Consider the following 18,664-nt stretch of genomic DNA (forward strand, 5'->3'; position numbering starts at 1 on the left):
AACAGCACTGGTATAACAGCTATATTAATGCCACTGAAGTTCACGGCATTTCTCACGATTTACATTATTTAATGTTTTCTGAAAGTAACATCTACAAGACACATCTATCTACAGCAGTTAGATTAAAATTTAAGCTTGGGGCAACCACAGAGTTGAATGGAAAGTTTCACAATATCCAAAGGTTTTCAAGCAACGCAGTTTGAACAGGATACGGCCGAGATGCATTTGCACAGGGTCCTGGGGAGCAGCTTTTTACTCTTCCTTCCTGTCTGTGCCAGGGACCATTTCTTTGTGTCACGACAGACTTTGGGGAACCACTCTCTCTCTCTCTCAATCAGAACAAGAAAATAATTACTGTGGGCAGAAACACAGAATCACTCAGAACAATTCCAGTCCTGAAAAATAAAAACGTACATTCATATATAAATTATCATCATTAAAATCAGCTAACATTTATCTTCACCTGCAGAAGACATGATGATGTACTGTCGCTGTAGTAGCTATCTCATATTCCTGGTCATGAAGATAAATGGCTGAGAAGAACCAACTACTTTGCAACAAAAATCCCTATTTGTACACAAAAGAAATAATAATAATAGAGAAACAACCCCTAATGCAAACAAGAATCCCATGAAGTGGTTTAGTGATGAGTCCAAAGCTAAAAAAGTGGAGCTATAAAGGCAGAGCTTTTGTCTTCAGAAAGTGAAGATGGCTTCTTTTCCATGTAGTACTCCAACACTTGTTACTTCCTGAAGTATGAGGCTTGAAACATATTTTTGCTTTGGTGAGGTATTTCAAGAGGGTTATATGGTTACTGATCGGTTTTCAGAATAATAGGAATGTGGCTGTGTTGGTACCGCTGTCATACAGATATATCATTTTATATCATGTTACTCTGTGTGTTCATTCTGAAATATTTTATATAAATAACACTGAAGTTGCCTTCCTCCTAGAAATGAAGTGTTATATTTCTATTACTGATGTATTTCTCTGCTGAGAATAAACATAATCTCTTTGCACTGAGTTTAAAGAATAGGCTACAATAAGGAAAAAATCTGAATTGTTCATCTGATCATGATTATTTATCAGAAATTCTGTCTAGACACAAATACAGTAGCTTTCATATAGCTGATATTGCAAGTTATAGCATCTGCAAAAGTTGAACTGGAAAATGATATAGTAGTTGAGTTATAGTTTCATTTTCAAATAGGGTACATGCTATAATATTTTTCATACCATCCATGAAATAAATATTTGAGTCAAATATTCAGTTCACTTTGATTTATACTTAAAGTAAACAAAATGTGCACCAAGACAGTGACTGCTTTGTTGAGAAGTTATTTTTCAGTCTGGATCCAGGGAAGATAATTCTGGGCTTAGACTACGGATATGTATTTATATGTAGTCCAATTTATTTGTGCTGCTTGCATATCCTCATCGCCTTTTGTCTTCCCCTCAAATAATCTCTGAAAAGTGTATTGGGCTACTTCCCTGTTCACTTGGTATGAATCCAAATTTGGCTTTAATCTAGATTTTTACATCGTTGTGATCTCTGTGTTCATGGGATAACCTTGGGTGCAAAATGAAAGTGGACTCCACAAACTGTCTTTTACTCGAAATTTTACAAATGCTTTGAACATTGAAAAACTAACCTTTTAATCATTTTTCATTTAGGAATATATGGACTCAAACAAATACATAGAGCATTTAGTGACTCAGCTGGAAGAACAACGCTGGAATTTATGGAGGCAAGTACTATGCACATACATATTTATTTATGTTGCTATTTTGGAAAAAATACTGCACTCCATAGTTTTCATTCTTGAGTTCAAAGAAATGATTGGGTGTACGGTTTCTCCACTTTTTAATTCTTTGCAGACTAGCAAATCTTACCTAAGTGAAATAAGTAGGGCATCACACACGAGTTGAATCTTGCCTTTGCTAATCAGGGCAGTTACACATGCACAGGTTTCCTCATGTTCAGTTTTCTAAGCAGTGGGTGCTAACTCTACTGTAGGTTCTTTTAATTGGAATGAATTTAAGAAATGGTCTTATATTCTTGAGTAGAAGTGTTTTCACTGAAAGGCACACAAACTGTAGCCAAAAAACCAGCATAGCAGCATGAGAAATTGAGAGTTTTGACACTAAAATAAACAGCGTTTTAAAACTTTGCAGTACTCTTGATAGTGCAGACTTCCTACTTCTTCTCTCTTCATATGCTCAGTCCAGGCTGCCCAGACTTAACTCTGGTTTACGCAAAGCAGTGATTTCCACATGCTAGTGTGCAGCTACTGGGTGTTTCTACTCTGTCATACAGCAAATGTGATAACTGCATGAGCGGTTCTGAAGATCTCCTGAAACTCTGCACCCTCTGGTAAGATGGCTATAGGACCTTGCAAACCTCCACGCATTCATCTGATCTAGTAAATGTCATCTACACAGGGGGGGGTCATCAGCTCTCGCAAAAAGGTGCTCACGTCATTCCAGACATAGTTTCCTCTTCACAACAGCAATTTTATTACATACTGTACTTCAGTGGTTTTGCTGCTGTGTTACTGTTGATGCCTTCATTAGGTAGGAAGAGAGGTTATGCATTGTTTGCATCTTTCCAAAATTTATCAAGCGTCATTCATAACCATGACATGATGGCAAAAATGTTATAGATTCTTTATTGTATTTCAGCAGTGCTGTTCTCTAGCTGTTTTTTCAGGGCTGTTCTGGTATGAAATGGTAAAGATAGCCAAGAAATTACCTAATCTTCAGAAGCCTCAGAAGTCTCACACCCTTAATGAGTTAATTATCTCTTGATCATTTTAAAATTAATTCTTCCAGACTTTTCATCTGTATAGAATTGTTGTTATCACAGCTGGTCTAAAAAGATCTGCATGACAGCACTTCTTTGCAGTACTTGCTTGTACTTTGTATTTTCGAAGTATTCAGTATCTATTTATTAACTACTCACTATCTCATATTTTTATAGTTAACAGCTAAATTCCTATCTGGGATAACATTTAATACAGAGGAAATGGAATAATACCAGTGATGAAACTCGTTCAACATTCACAGGCATATATATTTTTTAAATGCAATATTTAACTTTTTTTTCTGAATGCATATGAGAGCTGACAATCTTTATTAATACATAGTAAAATATAAAGTAATCTTCAGGGAATAGTTTAATCTTCATAGACTGAAACCTATTTCACTTTAGTTGTGATCAAGGAAGAAATAACGATCTGATTTTTCAGTTGAATGCCTCTCATAGAAAAAAAGTAGCTTTGCACATGACAGTACTAGTTGGTATGTATCTCACAAACTTCTTGGTCTATAGGATATAAAGTAGTTTTACAGCATTTACAGCATGCAGCATTTATGATATGGACTTAGTCTTATTTATAGGCAAAACTCAGAAAGGTTGTGTTTAATTCCTGCTTTCTTTGAAAAGTAGTCAAAATAATTGGCACAAAAAATTGAAGTTTACATTTAAGATTACAGAATTCAGGAGATTATTTTTGTAAGAATGAAGGTGATAACATTATATGTGGATGACAGTACCTTGGTTAAATATAAATGAATAATAAAAAATTAAAAGATTAAAAAGTCTTTGAAAAGTAGCAGGGGTAGTGACTTAATTTTATTATGAACAGACATTCAGATGTGTTCCAAAAAGTCAGTGGGTTTGGAAAACTGAAGACAGTAACTTATTTTTAATAATTTACTTTTAATATTATTTTTATGGGGTTTTGGCATAGAAAGTTAAGACTTACAATAACCACTACAAGATAAACCCTTCTGGTTTTGCCGGTCTTCTTTGAACACTTTATTTCTTTCTTTTAAATCTCTAAGATGTTTCATGGTGAGGATTATGCTAATAGCTCGCACTACGCAGGGGCAGTGCTAGGCTGTGTGTAGCCAGACAGATGTCCTAATAAATCAGCATAGCCCTCTTCTCAGACTTCATTATGCGCTTGATTTGTGACTACCACGATTTTAACCCAGTGGGTCACTGGGCGCTGAACCTGACATTGACCAATAACCCCTACTTTACTCTAGGCGAGCTAATAAAAAAGACAGACACAAATTCTGACCATTTAGGTCCTTCAGCATTACTTACAGCAGGGACAGATTTATAGCGGCCAGGCTAAGAAGAGAGGAGACTAAAGCCGATGTCATGGTGCGCATATCAATTTTACATTTCCTTTACATTTCCACATGTACAATGGGACCCTAAAAGACATGTGGGGGCAAAAATTTCTTTTCATTTTAGAGGACGACTGTTTATACACAGCATTAGCATCTGCTGTGGAACATTTATTGCTGTAATTGCCGTCCCAGGAGAACTGACTATGGTTAGGTCACGTTTTATAGCTTTTTACTCAAATAGACCTCTAGCCCAGCTTCAGATGTTCTGTTCTTTAAAACCTTTACAACGAGTTAAGGTACCTCACTAGTATGTGGAGATGCAGACTTTTTTAACACAGCTTCTCTTATACTGAACATTTTACAATAATTACTTTCACATGAAGAATGATGAAAATGATAGCATATTTGACTTGTCAGTGGTTCCCCCATTTCTCAAGTTTGAACAAAATACATTTATCCAACGTGAGACAAATTTGACCCCTGTCGATGTAAATCACCAACATTTATCACTGGAGATGATGCACAATAGTGATAGTGCATCTCACTGTATCAGCTTGAACCAGAACACTGGATTTTTTTAGATTTCTCTGCCCTATCCTGTCTGGAAATAACTTTAAATAGGACAGAACTGGGTCAGGGGTGGGGGATCCCCCTGCAGTGTTGTTTCTCACATAGTCATTTAATGCTCTAATTCAGCTAATGTGTATTACTGTGTATAATTTTGATGGAAGAATCACATGGACAATCAACATGAGAAGCAGAAATTTGCTCCTGTGGTCTTTGCTAATTGACCTTGACAGCAGATGATAATTTTTAAGTCTTGACACATAGATCAGTGACAGCAATTACGAGTTCCCTTAGCAGAAGAAAGAATTCATATTTCAGCATAGGGTGCTTGCCTTAAATATGCAAGGGTCAGACCCTGTTATTAACACCTTTCAAGGGAATTTTATTATTAGTGCTGCTGGAACCAGGACCAAACCTTTAGTCTGTCTTGGTGAAAGCATTAAGACATCCTGCATTTCAGACATGACAATCATAAAATGAATGAAGGATCAACAGCACCATATTACCTTACTACAGTAATGAAAACCACAAGAGGGGGAGGACCACAAACGTGCATGAGGACCGCATGGCATTTCTCCAATGCTGTGTTTTAAAAACAGAGTTTGTTAAATAGATTTACTATATTTTCATCACCAGCATTAGCATGCTTCTATGCTCCTGGGTTTAATGCTTGTATACTAAAGAGGTGCCAAGTATTAAACAGGTTGCTTTTGCTGTAATCATGAACTTCCATTGGGAGACCATAATTGCTAACAAGCAAAATAGCTCTGCAAGAATTCTTAATGGTGAGAACAGATTAAAATAACAACTGCGATTAGCTTTAAACTGCTTGACTAGAAAAGGACTAATCTTAGGGGAGTAAGTTGCATGGCAAACAAATGAAAAACCCTACGTATGATATTACAGTAATGAAGGCTGTGAAAAAACCCAAATGCTGCCCCAGCTAAATAAGGTCATGCTCTGCACAAATATCTTTTTCTTGTCAGGGGCTTAGTAATTTGGCCCTGCATTAAGGTCAAAGCAGCCAGGTCTTGGGGCTGAAACCCCATTTTAACCCTTTCTGGAAGTTTCTGATAACAAAAGTTGCCTCTGGTCTATGATGCTAACGTGAGTTATAGACTGTATTTGGAATGCATTATCTTGCAAAATCGTTGTTGTAGCCCATGATCAGTAGGCAGAAATTGGTTTGGATTGCATTGGTTTGGTGTGGCGTGGTTTTTAAGAGTGCGAGGCTTCCTTCTTCTTTGCTTCTTGATGTTCAGTCCACCCGTCTCGTCACACCACCTTGCCAGTGGATGAAGCCAGGAGAAAGGTGGTTTGTGGAATTAGCCACTAACACCTGCCTCTCATCTCTTTCTCAGTTTTTTGGTTTGCTGGGGTTTTTTTGGGGTAGCGGTGGCATTTTTTAGGGGGTTTTTTGCTACATCTCTACAACACTGCTGGATCTAGCCATGGATATATATGATACATTTGTAAAATCCATGAAAACGCTGGTGTATTCCTTTCAGTTTCCTTAGTGTTTGTAGGTGAGGCTGGCCGAGGCAGAGCAGAACTGAGTTTGGCAATTAGGAGTCATTCCGTCACCACAGGTACTCAGATGTTTCCAACTAACATTATAAAAGCACGTATGTCTCTTTAAAGCTGGGGCTTCCAATGTGTGACTTCATGTGTGAAAAAATTCACACAAAAATGTAGATAAAAAACATATAAGTCTACCAAGTTGTCTAACAGAGTTGACAATACTGCTTCAGATACACATTTCTACCAAGGATTAGTATTTGAATATGCACATTAGGATACCAATTAAAAATGTATCTGATTTTTGGCCAAATGTGCTTTTCTTTAGCTGAATGTAAATTTGGATGGTTCAGTGAGCAGTGCAGATGTAGTTACAGGCCACAAAAAGCACTGCCATTGTATTATCTGTGAATGAAAACCTCTCGCTTCCTTTGACTCCCCGGTACAATGCCTATCTCACACCACACTTGTTAAAGATACTTTTTCGTGACTGAACTAGATGAGAGTAGTGTGAATAATGAGTATATAGAAAAGCAAGTGTTTTACTGTTTGCCTTATAAATCATATTTTTAATAGGATCACAGAAAAGTAAGAGAAACTAGGTTAAAGATTACGAATTAACCTTATGGATTACGTAAGTCCACTATAAATACTAAACTTGTAACCAAGGGAAAAGACTGGACAGCCGCTAGAACACTTGTTGCAAGTTGCAGTAAAGAAGTGCATATTTGAGTATAATTTATCTCAATGTTCAAGACTGATCACTGTCTTTTAAACAAATAAGAAGTGAAATAGGCATCTTACAAAAGTTTACAGCTGTTCAAAGTTTATCAGTTCCATTAATTAGTCATACAAAATAACTGACCTCAACCGATTAAAGTTGATGATAGTCATTTTATGTGCAACTCTTTACCTGATCAATAAGTAAATCTCCTTCAACAGTGAGTCACTGTAACTCTGATGAGGCACATTTTTGTGGAGTATTTACTAAGCTGACTTCAAATTAAGCTCAATTTGATGTGCTGTGGTATATGACAAATATGGCCTGGGATGATTTTGGCATTATACATTCATAACAAGTATTAATTTTAAAGAATATGACTCTCAGCCTGTTTCCTTTAATCGGAGAAAACTCCCATTAACACTGGCCATCAGTGCTGCATGAGTCAGCAGTGAAGTGTCAAGCCTCAGTTATTGGAGACATTACATAAAGCATTTGGAAACATCTGAGTATAAAATAATTTTGATACAAGCAAATATCTCCATATCTATGCTAAACTACCCAGATTTTAAATCTGCAGACAAAAGATGGAAAAGTGGTCTTTAAAAAGTAACTTCATATGGTCATGTTTATAAAATTAAATAAATTAAGCAATGTTAAATTTTAAAATGTTAATAACATTCTGTAATTAGTTAGGGATTAGGGTATTTTTGCACAGATGTATGCTTGTCTTAATAGCGAGACTGCCAGAGCCATGAACTGATTTGTTTCTCTCAAATTAAAAAATAGAAGGCCTTGAGCAAAATATATTCTTCAGATATATTTGGTAGAATAAGGATCACAAATGTTCCCTACCAAGTTGAAAGGAAAAAAACTCCAGCAGGGAAGTATGTGGAAGGTCTATTTGACATATGGATGTTTGTTAAAAGCAAAATGCGTGAACAGCCCAGAGTAAATTAGATCCTCATTTGTATGCTGGGAAATGAAATGTATAATCGTGGCATGGTTCTCTGTTTGTTTTAGATTTTTTATACGAACAAAATCTTTTGTGTATGCAGATACACATCTTACTTTAGTGGCTGTTTAGGGTTAGGAAAAAAAAAATGCTTTCAGCTGATTTTATCTGAAGCTAAGTGTGTATGGCAGGTTTTTTGTCTGTGTCTCCTGAAGGGTACACTTTGGTTCAGGTAGCAGGCAGCAGGCACTCCGCAGACGCACTGCACAACCGCTGCATGGGGAAACACAGGCTGACCCAAAAGGACCGGCCACGTGGAGAAACGTCAGACCACCTACTCATCTGAAATGGCACCTTGGTTTTCAGATCCAAATTTCAGAATCCAAATAACAGATCAACGTAACAATCCACAAGATATGAATACACAATTATCTGTTGTTGCTCAGAGATTATCATCTAGTCCTTTTTAAAAAATCAAACATTTCCAAATGGAAACTGTCTGTAGTCTCTTTTTATTATTTGGTGTTGAATTTAGTCTTCCACTAATGTCTAGGCACAGCCACGCTTATTCATGTTGAATCATATTTCAGTCCTCAGATAATTCCAATTATTTTACTGGAATTATTCAGAGCAAAGAATAATTCCTACGAGTAACAGTGACATTGCCCTGAAGTCTTCTCTAAGACTGAATAACCGTATCTTTACATGGAGCCTCTGTTTCCTATTTGGCAGAGGAAAACCCATGGATTTACATCAAGGCAACAAATGAGAATTTTGGGCTCTTATAAAAACAGGATGTCGAAATGTATTCTAGAAATGAGTAGTGCACAGACACAGGCTGTGAGACGGGGTTTTAGATGGGGTGGTGGGTTTAAGGAAGGAGAAATGGAGAATTTATGAATTTGTTATTTTTAAAGAATGGTACGTCACTATCCGTTTCACTAATAAAGTCTACGAACAGGGTAGTGCTGATGGCAGATGCAGAAGAGGCCAGTGAGAAAATGTATATGAAGTCATGCAAGTCGGGTTAGCACCTTTCCCTGTAAATCAGTTTCACTCATGAAAGAGAAGTTAAATAATCAAGTTTAGCATTTCTATTTCATTATGTAACGCTCAACCATTTTTGGTTTTTCTAAATTACATTAAAGCAAGACTTTAAGACCCCAAGTGAGAACAGGGCCTCATTGTTCCACACAAAGTGAGAAATGGTTTTCATCTCCTTAGCCCCAAGGATGAAACAAGAAATAACATAATTCCCTGTTTACAGAGAAAAATAAAGTCATGAATATACTAAGTAATGGAGCTTATACAAGAGATCTGTATGTAAGCCAGAGTTTTTCTGTGTTCCAGTTCAGTGTATCAATAATAAGGTTGCATTTCTCATGTCACAGCACTGTGTGTTGTCAGCCTGTTCACTCCCGTCTGGGGGATGAAGTTCCCACATCACTGTTTGAATCTTTAAAAGCTTTTATGGCTCAAAGCAAGCTTGGTGACAATCTTATCCTGTGCTCTGAGACGGGAGAGCATTTTCTTATGTCTACGGTTCATAGCATGATGAGGCGTGGAAGAGGAGACCTATCTCTAGAAGTGTCCTCTCCAACTCCTGTCCTTGGCCCTTGTCACTCCACAGTAGAAAAGCCCATGTAAAGGATCTCCTCTGTCAGGGGATGGGCAGTGGCAAGGAGAGAAGGAAAGAAGGGCTCTACCCTGTTCTCCTGAGGCAGTTTATTTTCAACTATATTGGTGCTGCTGTGCTGGTGCAAAGGTTTTTAATATAGAGAAAACCATGGATGTAGATACCTGTGTCATCTGGCTGGGCCTACTACAGGACAAATACCGCTTGAGTTGAAAGCAGGACACCTGCGCAACCGAAAGACTGCTGTGGCATCGCCTCTTCTTGCTATTTAATGTTAAGCGTGCGCTCATCCATCACTCATCTTCCCCCTTTCTACTGCGACAGGCAGCACCTCTCTCCAGGCTTTGTGAGCACTTGGCAGCTTAAGATCCAAGCGTACTGGAGTGTATTTTTGCAGAAGTGGAGCTTAGACCTGTAGCTAGCCTTATCCAGGAGGCTCACCTGATCTCCTGTTTAGCTCTAACGCTGACTGTAAGCAGGCTGGAAGAGCTTGGGGAGGTACGTCACAGCTTTCTGAAAGTTTCCTTTAATTCTGTAGGATTTGGCTGGCTTCCCGTTTACACACGTTGCAGGAGATCCAGGGTGCGCTTCCTATCAATTCTGCCTGCTGTATGAAGCCCTTTTTATGTTAACAAATTATATTTTCCGTTGCTTTATTTGTTAATAAAAGGGCATAGTTATGTCTATAGCAACCCATATTCTCGGATACAGCCCATTCGGACATTGTTTTTTTTAATCAGGAGTAAATTCCAACATATTCTGCTGTAGGGAAAATATGCATTTATAGCATAAACCTGTATAAACATTATTGTAATGGGTTCTGCTAGGGACAAGGTTTCAAATATAAGGCAGCATTCATCAGATATTAAAGCCCTGAGCATATTTTTTTCCTACTTAAATGAGCATAGCTCAGAATTTGCAAACTCTTGCTTACGTAGATGTTCCCCTGAGATTTTCAAAAATGAATAAAAGCTTGCAAAATACAGACCTCTTAGTTTTATTACCACCTGATTAGCTAAGTGGAGTCTATAAAGTGTAAATAAGCAAAAAATAGAAAAACTAGGTTAACCTCCAGCAAATGCTTAGCAGTAAGGAGATACCAGCTTTTGCAGGATATTTAGTTTGCTGTAATTTATGTAGCACCTTTAAAGACAGCAGAGAGAAGCCTATCTGCTTCCACATGGTGCCAGAACAGGCAGATGCTTGTACTGCTCAGCACTTGAGGAGGTTTGATGCTAGTTTGATGCTACCTCTCAAATTCTTCCCAGTTCAGTTCCTGATAATGCTGTAATAAATCCAATATTGTTTTTCATTCAGCAGATTCTTAGTCCTCTACCAGGCAAGTCGAGAGCCTCTTAAGCCCTTTTGAGAGAAACAAGTATGTACAGCGTAGTTCCTGTAAGGCTTCCTGTATTTTTATGATCTTCCACTCTTCCCAGTTGGGGAAGAGAGATCAAATGCAAAGGAAGTACCTATCTTCCTGCAGAGCCCTCAGAGACTTCGGTCCAGAAACACGGATCAAAGCTGTAAGCACTCTCAATCCCTCTTCTCCTTTTCTCTATTAACACTGTTATAAATGCTTGAAAAAATGGCCAAACGCTGTCCTTCGCCCAGTAACAGGAACGTCAGGATTTCCTTTCACTTCTGTTCTGCAATGTGGAGATGTGCAAATGGCAGCACTTGACCCTTTCTTCAGCCAATTCAAAAGATACGCAGAATTCCCATGCAAGATCTAAATTCTAAATTTCCGTTGAGATCAAGAGAAAACTTTTACAGAATCCTTTTTAGGCTGAATGTGACCAGCAGCAGCAGGAGCTGACAATAACATGACAGCACACGGCAGCAGCCAGACTGCAAGTCTTCCTGTAGTCCTGCTTACCAGTCTGCACTGGGAAATACCAACATAGTTACTGGGGACCAGTTTGTTCTAGAACCTCTCCTCATGCAGCTGACCCATGAAGTGATTTCTTCTGCCAGTGCAGGGCGCTCAGCGAGTGTCCCCGTCAGCTTCTCTTGCGCAGCTTTTTGTGTAATAGCCTGCCTGGCAGTTTTCCCAGAAGCGCAGGCAAGCATCCCGATATTTGAATTGAAGTCCCCAAAAGGGCAGCACTGCCCCAGGTCTCACCGAACAGCGTCCTGTGTCAGGCTGAAAGAGGAACTGTTTCTATAAATGACATCAATACAAGCAATTTCTACCCTACTCATGTTTAACAGAGTTTTGGAACACTGCTAGTGTTAAGTACTAGTAACCTTTAGGTAGAATATCTGAAAATCTAGTATTACATCAGCTATACATAGCTCCAGTCCTAAGTAAATAAATCACTATGAAAAAAGGACAAGAAGCGAGTTAAACTTAATAACTGTACATTTCTGGAGGTTTCTTCCCCCCAAATTTTTAAGTATGATGTTTCTCCCTGAAGCACAGACCCTCTTGAAGATTACAAGGTTATTTTGGCATTATTGATTACTGTGTATATCCGTCACTTCCACGCTGTCAACGTACCTGTTCTTTCCCAAGTATCTCCCATTTGAAAGAGCTGCAGAATGCAACAGTGGGCAGAGGTAAATCACCTCCACATGTACATTATGCCAGTGGAGAATCAGAAGTCAGTTTAAGAAGCATCTGTCCCGTCTTTAACTGTAGCTTGATGTCTCTGAGAAAATGACAAAATTCCTATACTGGGCAATTACTGCACTTGTCAGTGCCAGCTGTTAGGTTTCTATATTTAAAACTACGGCTGCCATTAATGTATCAAGCTAATGCTATCATCTACTTCATTTTAGCATTCTGAAGTACGAGCATTGTGTTTTTACTATCACTCCAAAGCAATGGTAAGCAAAGTCATGAATTTTGTTTGAAGACTAGTGTATTGTCTTATAAATGTCTATGCTAGATAAAATTACGCAAGCCTAGGGACAGGAAATAATTAATGATTTGGAACATGTACTTATTGCTGTGTATGAAACTGAGATACCGTTAATCTTAAAGAGACACAGAAGAACAGTATCTCAGCTGTCAGGAACAGTACAGCTCAATATGCATAAAAAATACTTTCCAGCTGTAATTATAGCTTTAAATTGTAGATAAATACTGGTTCTTTTTAATTCTAAATCACTTCTAGTTACAGAGTGAGAGACCAATTCCATTGCTCTTGATTTCAGTGGATGTAAGCCCAGGCCTGAAAATACTTAAAGAACTGGCAATACATTTTTTCATTCCTGTAGTCCTGTTTAATCTAGCATATCTGGTAAAATCATTCAATGATTTCACTAGGAATTTGGGAAAGGAGAATTGTGGATAGATGTGGTCTTTAAATAAAAGCTTTCTATGCAATAATTTATGGACTGATAGATTTGTTGACTAGACTAGCACAGCATTTTAAGATCTGCAGTATCACACTTAGGAAGGGATCATAATTATGCTGGTGATTTTACTGCATCTCGAATACCAGTTGCAGTTCTGGTCCCCCACTTCAGAGAAGGTGCAACAGAACTGGAAAAGTTCAGAGGAGGACAGAAAAGGGTAATCAGAAGCACAAGGTGGCTTTCATTCATGGAACAACTACGACTCTTGAGTCTGAAAAAGCAGTTTAGGCAGGGGAATGACAGAGCTAAAAACATGAGTAGCATGGAGAGGAGCAGATTGTCCACTGCTTCTTTTAATGCAAGAAATACAGGGTATCGGATGAAACTAACAGGTGGCACATCGAAAAACAAATGAAAGGAAGAGATTTTCACGTAAGCAAGGTTGACAGAATCTGCAACAGGGCATCGTAGATTTTAAAAGTGTACATGGGTTCAGCTGGAGACTGGACAAAGTCATGAAGAGATCTAGTGAGACGTACTAAACGCAGAGAGGGCAAGCTTGGCTCAGGACATCCCTGAGCTCCCAGATGGCTAGAGAGTGGAAAAGTGTTTTACCTTTCCCTGGACATTCGGGTTTTGCCCTTGTTAGAGAAATGATACTGAGCCACACAGACCTTTTGGGCAGATCCAGTGCAGCCACTCTTATGTTACCCAAGTCTCAAAACCCATTTAGCCTTTGCAGTTTCAATCAATAATTACAAAGGAATCTGTAGAGGCGATTTAGGTTGACTGTGCAAGCAACAACCACTATAATGTGATTACATTTTATTGGGATGTTATTATTTCTATTTAAACAGAAAATTAACATATTTTAAATTCAGTAATTAAAATTAGCTCTTAGGAGAGTTGCTCAAGGTGTTTCCCAGCACAACAAAGCAATTAAACACTTCAGAAGACATTACTTCAGTACTATGTGACTGCTGCAGGCTCATGGTTTAAATCATGACAACCCTGTTCTAACAGAGAATTAGAATCCATTCAGAGACCCAAATTCTGCTGGATTTGGAGACTCTGACCTTTTAGCTGCCATTCTGGCCAGTTCCCTTCTCATGCTCCTTTGCAGCTTTCTTTCACAGTTTTGTAGTATTTAAGAACATCACTAGTATTTAAGAACATCACTACACTGATTCACAGTGTAGTATAGGCTATATACCTCGCCTAATTACACTGAATTAAACCCAAGGCCTTTGACTAGCCCAGGACTCTAGATCAGCCCTCAGAAAATTGAACCGTTGTGTCTCATCAGGAGAGACCAAGGTGCCTGTGTAAGCTGCTGTCCTGGAAAGGACACTTTAAGTTTGACAGGTTCAAGTAATTTTGGAGGTTTCCATTCTACACCAGAAAAAGGAATTCCCACATTAACAGAGCTGGCTACCAGTTTATCTAAGGCAACACAGTCATATATTTGGCTGCAAAGATTGTTCTCTGTACCACCACAGGAAGAGGTTTCTTCTGTAAAATGCACCGTCTCCAGCTACAATCTGTTAAACAAAATCTGAGCATTATTTCTGGTGGTGTATATTTAATTCCAATGATTTATTCATTCTTGAGAGTGTATCGCTCCTCTGCTCAGAAACCTCCAAATTCAAATTCCAGAAAAACTCCTGCCACCTTCATTTTTGAAGCTTCATTTCTCCAGTACTTCTTGTTTGATTCTCAGATACAGCTCTACTCTTTAATTCTTGTCTCAGCATAATGAGGATTCACTTTGCACCCTGTAATTCCTCTTTACTCCAGCATACCCAGCTCTCTCGTTTGCATCATCTCAGGTTTTCTCACTTTGTTTCCAAGACCTCTATCTCATGCTTTCTCTAATTAAACCCGAAAATCCTGTCTGAGCTTTTGCTCGCTCCACACTTAGGCTTCCTTAAGTGTATTGTGCCCAGAAATTATCTGATCACATCCAAAAATAACACCAATGTCACCTATTGCAACTGGGAAAATTTGTTGACTTGCAATTTTTTGACTACTGGATGACAAAGCTTTCCGTGATTCTTTAGGAACCGTTTTTCCATAAAACACAAGGTTTCAAAAGCGTGCCATCCACCTGAAGCCTTCAACCTTCAAGCCGCACGACCAGGCCCCCAGCAGCCTCGCTGGCCGGGGCCCCGCCGCTTCCCGAGTCAGCCCCGCACCGCGGGCCAGGCGGCTCCGCCACGGCCAGAGCCTCCTCGCCCAACTTTCGAAGACAGCGCAGACGGCAGCAACTTGAGATCTGCGTTTCATTTGGGGCTGTGCAGAACGAGGGCTTTCTTCCCGCTGCGCAAACCAGCGGGCAGGCTGCCCCGCCGGAGGGGGGGAGCGGCCCGAGCCCCTGCGGCAGGGCGGCCTGGGGGCAGATGCCGCCGGGACGAGGCTGCGCGGCGCCCGCGCCCGGACCCCCCCCGCCCCGTCCCCGGGCAGCTCCCGCCCGCCGCCCCCAGCCCGGGGGAGCCCGGCGGCCCCGGCCCCGCCGCCGCAGACAATGGCCGCCCCTGCCCGGCCCCCCCCGCCCGCCGCGGCGAGCCCCTGCTGCCGGCGCAGCTTTGCCGGAGCCATTCAGTTGCGACCGATTGCGATCGCGGCAGATGGGCTGGATCTGACAGCCCCGCTCCTCCGCGGGGCCGGGGGCGGAGGGGCCCGGCAGCCGCGCTCCCCGCCCCGCCGAAAGTGCCACCCCGGGCGCCCGCCCGCCCTGCCCAGGCACATGTTACGCGTCCCGCGGCTGCGGCGGGAGCGGGAGGAGAAGCCGCCGCGGCGGAACAAAGCGGAAGAGGCGAGCGGCGGGGCGGCCGGCCCGGGGGGCGGCAGCCGCTCTGCCGAGGCGGGGGGCGGCGGCGGCGGGCTCCCCGGCCCGCCGGGACGCGCTGTCCCCGCCCGCCGCAGCATGCCCCACCGCCGAGCAGGTAAGGAGCCGGCCGCGCCGCGCCTCCCCTCCCTCACCTGCCCGCCGCGCCTCCGCCGCCTCCTGCCCGCCCCGCCGCCGTCTCCTCCCCTTCCCCGGCTCCCCCTCGCCGGCCCCGGCGGCGCTCGCCGCTCCCCCGCCCGGGGGGCGCGGGGCTGCGCGGGGACGGGCGCGGCCCGCGGGCGGGGGGAGGCACCTGCCGCCGCTCCCCGCCGCCGGCCCGGCCTCCTCCCCGCCCCGCCGGCCGCGCAGCCCGGGGCGGCCGCGCCCGCCGCAGCGCCGTGCGGCAGGCTGGGCTCCCTGCGGCCGCCGCCCGGCCGGCCTCCTTCCCTCCGCGCCCGCGGGGCTGCCCGCGGGCCGAAGAAGCCCCGCGGCCCCGGAGAGCGGGCCCGCCGCCTGGGCCGCGCTGATCCCCGGGGCGGCCGCGCCGCGGGCACCGCCGCGCCCCCCGCCGCTCCCGCCCGGCCGGGAGCCCCGCACCGCGCCTGTGCGCGCCCGGCCCTGCGCCCGGTCTGCGCCTCTGAGCCCGGGGAAAAGTGCAGTACGCTTTTCTCCTTCTTCTTTCCTCCTTGAGCCGCGGGAGGGAAGGCAGCCGTGTCTGCGTTTGAGCCCTGTTGCTTCAGAGGCAGCAGATTTTCTTGTGCTGCGACTCCGGCAGCAGCATCCTACCGAGCTTTGTTTCTTTTTTATTTTCAGTCCTGTGTGTTTAAGGATTGACTCCTCCACATGGCACAAATCACCGGGAGGAGGTTGTACTGATGGAAGGAGTACCTTAGGCAGAAAAGAGATCTATTTGAAATGAGTTCGAGTTAAAGTGCACAAAGCAGTAGGGTGTAAAGTAAACGCAGGGTGCCAAGTGATCCGCTGCTGTCCCACCGGGCTTTCAGTTGTTGATTCTGGTGGCTGTAATAGGGTGTTAGATCCACTATCCGTCTTCTGAGGTGGTTTGACCCAGAAAATGACTGAAATAAGGTAGAGTAAGTGTAACCGGGCCTTGCATTTTCCTTTAGGAAAAAAGCACAGCCGCATAAATACCACCTTGTTGCTACCTTTATGTATTTGCAATTCTTTTTCTCCACGTAATGATATAAAATTGACTCCCGAATTGAAATGGTTTATAAACATCCACTGTAAATTTTTACATCCCTTAAAAATTGATGTTCCAGATAAACCCCTTGTTTATCATTAGAAAGCTAGCAAAGTTTTTAACAAGTGAAGTAACATTAAATAGACAAGTGATTTACATCTGAGGGATTGACTGTATACATTACTGGATTGCAGATAAGCTATGTAAGTAAACAGAAGCGCAGGGCTCTGGTATTGTGCCTGACTATGGAGATATCATGGGACTTTTTTGCTAGTTAATAGCATAAGGCTTCGTGGGAACTGTTTGATCTGCAGGACTTTTGCTTGGCAGTAGTTTACTTAAGGTTATTACACTCTGTTTGGAGACTTGTATTTGCTAGCCATTATTGCATTCTTAGCTCTGGGCTTCCCAGAGTTACAGGTTAGTAGGTCAATAAAAATCGCACTGACATGCTGGAATGGGCAGGCTAGATTTTTAAATGTGGTTGGGGAGTAACCTGGCAGTAATCAGAACGCTGAGGAATTTTTTGCTGTGAATTTTGATGCTGGTCATTGGTGATGAACCAAAAATACTTTTTTTGCCATGAATACCAAAAATGTTTTCCCATTTCTTGTTAAAAGAGGAAACAAATCATATAAGCTAAATACAGTATTCCCTTCGGGATAAAGCGCCCAGTACCCTTAGTTGAATTTACCAAGACTTAGTTCCTTTTGCCAGTGAACACTGGGATTAATGCCATTGGCATTAGATGAGGCTTGCCAGTAGCAAGAATAAAAATGTCATCAAGTCCCTGCTGTTGTAGATTTATGTGTTCCTTTTAAAACTTGAAAATTACTGTGCTGTGCAGGGAACCAGTATGAAAAAGTACATGATTAGATTGCCATTGCGTTAAAAATACTTTAATAAAACTTGAGTCATCCAGGTTAAAGCACTCCCAGAACTTGTTGTGACCCAGCAGATTTCAGAGGTGCAGAACAGAAGCCTGAGCCTGACTTTGTGCTGCCCCTGTCTGAAGCTCTGCTTGTTCCCGGAGCGGCTGCAGCGTGCGGGGTAATCCCCATTCCGCCAAATCCTGGAAACTGGTGATTGACTGTGTACATGGAGCAGTTCCATTCATGTCACAGCATACAATTTACGCGGTTAAAGTGAGCCATATGGTACGTCCCCCCCAGCGCTGTGGTGTGCTGATCAGTGAGGGTGAATTGCAAGTTCAGTGCAGAGCTCTGATGCTCTGGTGGAAAAATGAAAAAGATCAAAACTTCAGGATGGTTTCGGCATCTCTGGTGTAGTTTCCTCTTTTATTGAACATTGCGGACAGGAACATTGTATCCTTTAGCTCAGAAATATTATCTGTTGTACTTTTTGGCTTGTTCAATCTGGTCTCTTTGTACCTTGGTGTTTTTAAAGAGCTTCCTAGGAAAGTTATTCCTGCTTCAGCTTTTTCTCATCTGTATCTTTGCTGTTAATTGCATGTAGCACTTACTTACTGATAAGTTTTTCTTGCTGGAGTGAGGTACAAATGTATGCTTTGTAGGTACTTGGTGTTGCCTTCTTTGTTAAGCAAAGAACCTGCCTTTCTGTAATAATTATTAATGGTTAACTTCTCCGCTTCTGTGCTATGTAGGGTTCGTTACAACTGTTGTAGAGCATTACTGCTACACCGCTGCTTGACTCTGCCAGATAAATCCCTACACAGATAAGCTCAGCAGCAGCAGCCAGGTGTTGTGCATAAATCCACTTCTTACACTGATTAATTTTCCATTTAAGACCCTGATTTTGCAAGCAGT

The 18,664-nt window shown here is 42.0% G+C and overlaps 1 protein-coding gene across 2 annotated transcripts in view; it reads left to right on the forward strand.

Moving 5' to 3' along the window:
- Nucleotides 1-18,664, forward strand: part of NCKAP5 (NCK associated protein 5) — a 400,045-nt gene that overhangs the window by 128,042 nt on the left and 253,339 nt on the right. Inside the window, exon 4 of one of the 2 annotated variants that reach the window (XM_072873993.1) lies at nt 1,675-1,752. In XM_072873993.1, the coding sequence (XP_072730094.1) occupies nt 1,675-1,752 (78 nt within the window). Of the gene's footprint in view, nt 1-1,674; nt 1,753-15,721; nt 15,792-18,664 lie in introns of those variants that run through there. The other variant, XM_072873983.1, reaches the window with a different exon arrangement.

Source organism: Ciconia boyciana, chromosome 10 (genome assembly GCF_034638445.1).
Source record: "Ciconia boyciana chromosome 10, ASM3463844v1, whole genome shotgun sequence".
NCBI lineage: Eukaryota > Metazoa > Chordata > Aves > Ciconiiformes > Ciconiidae > Ciconia > Ciconia boyciana.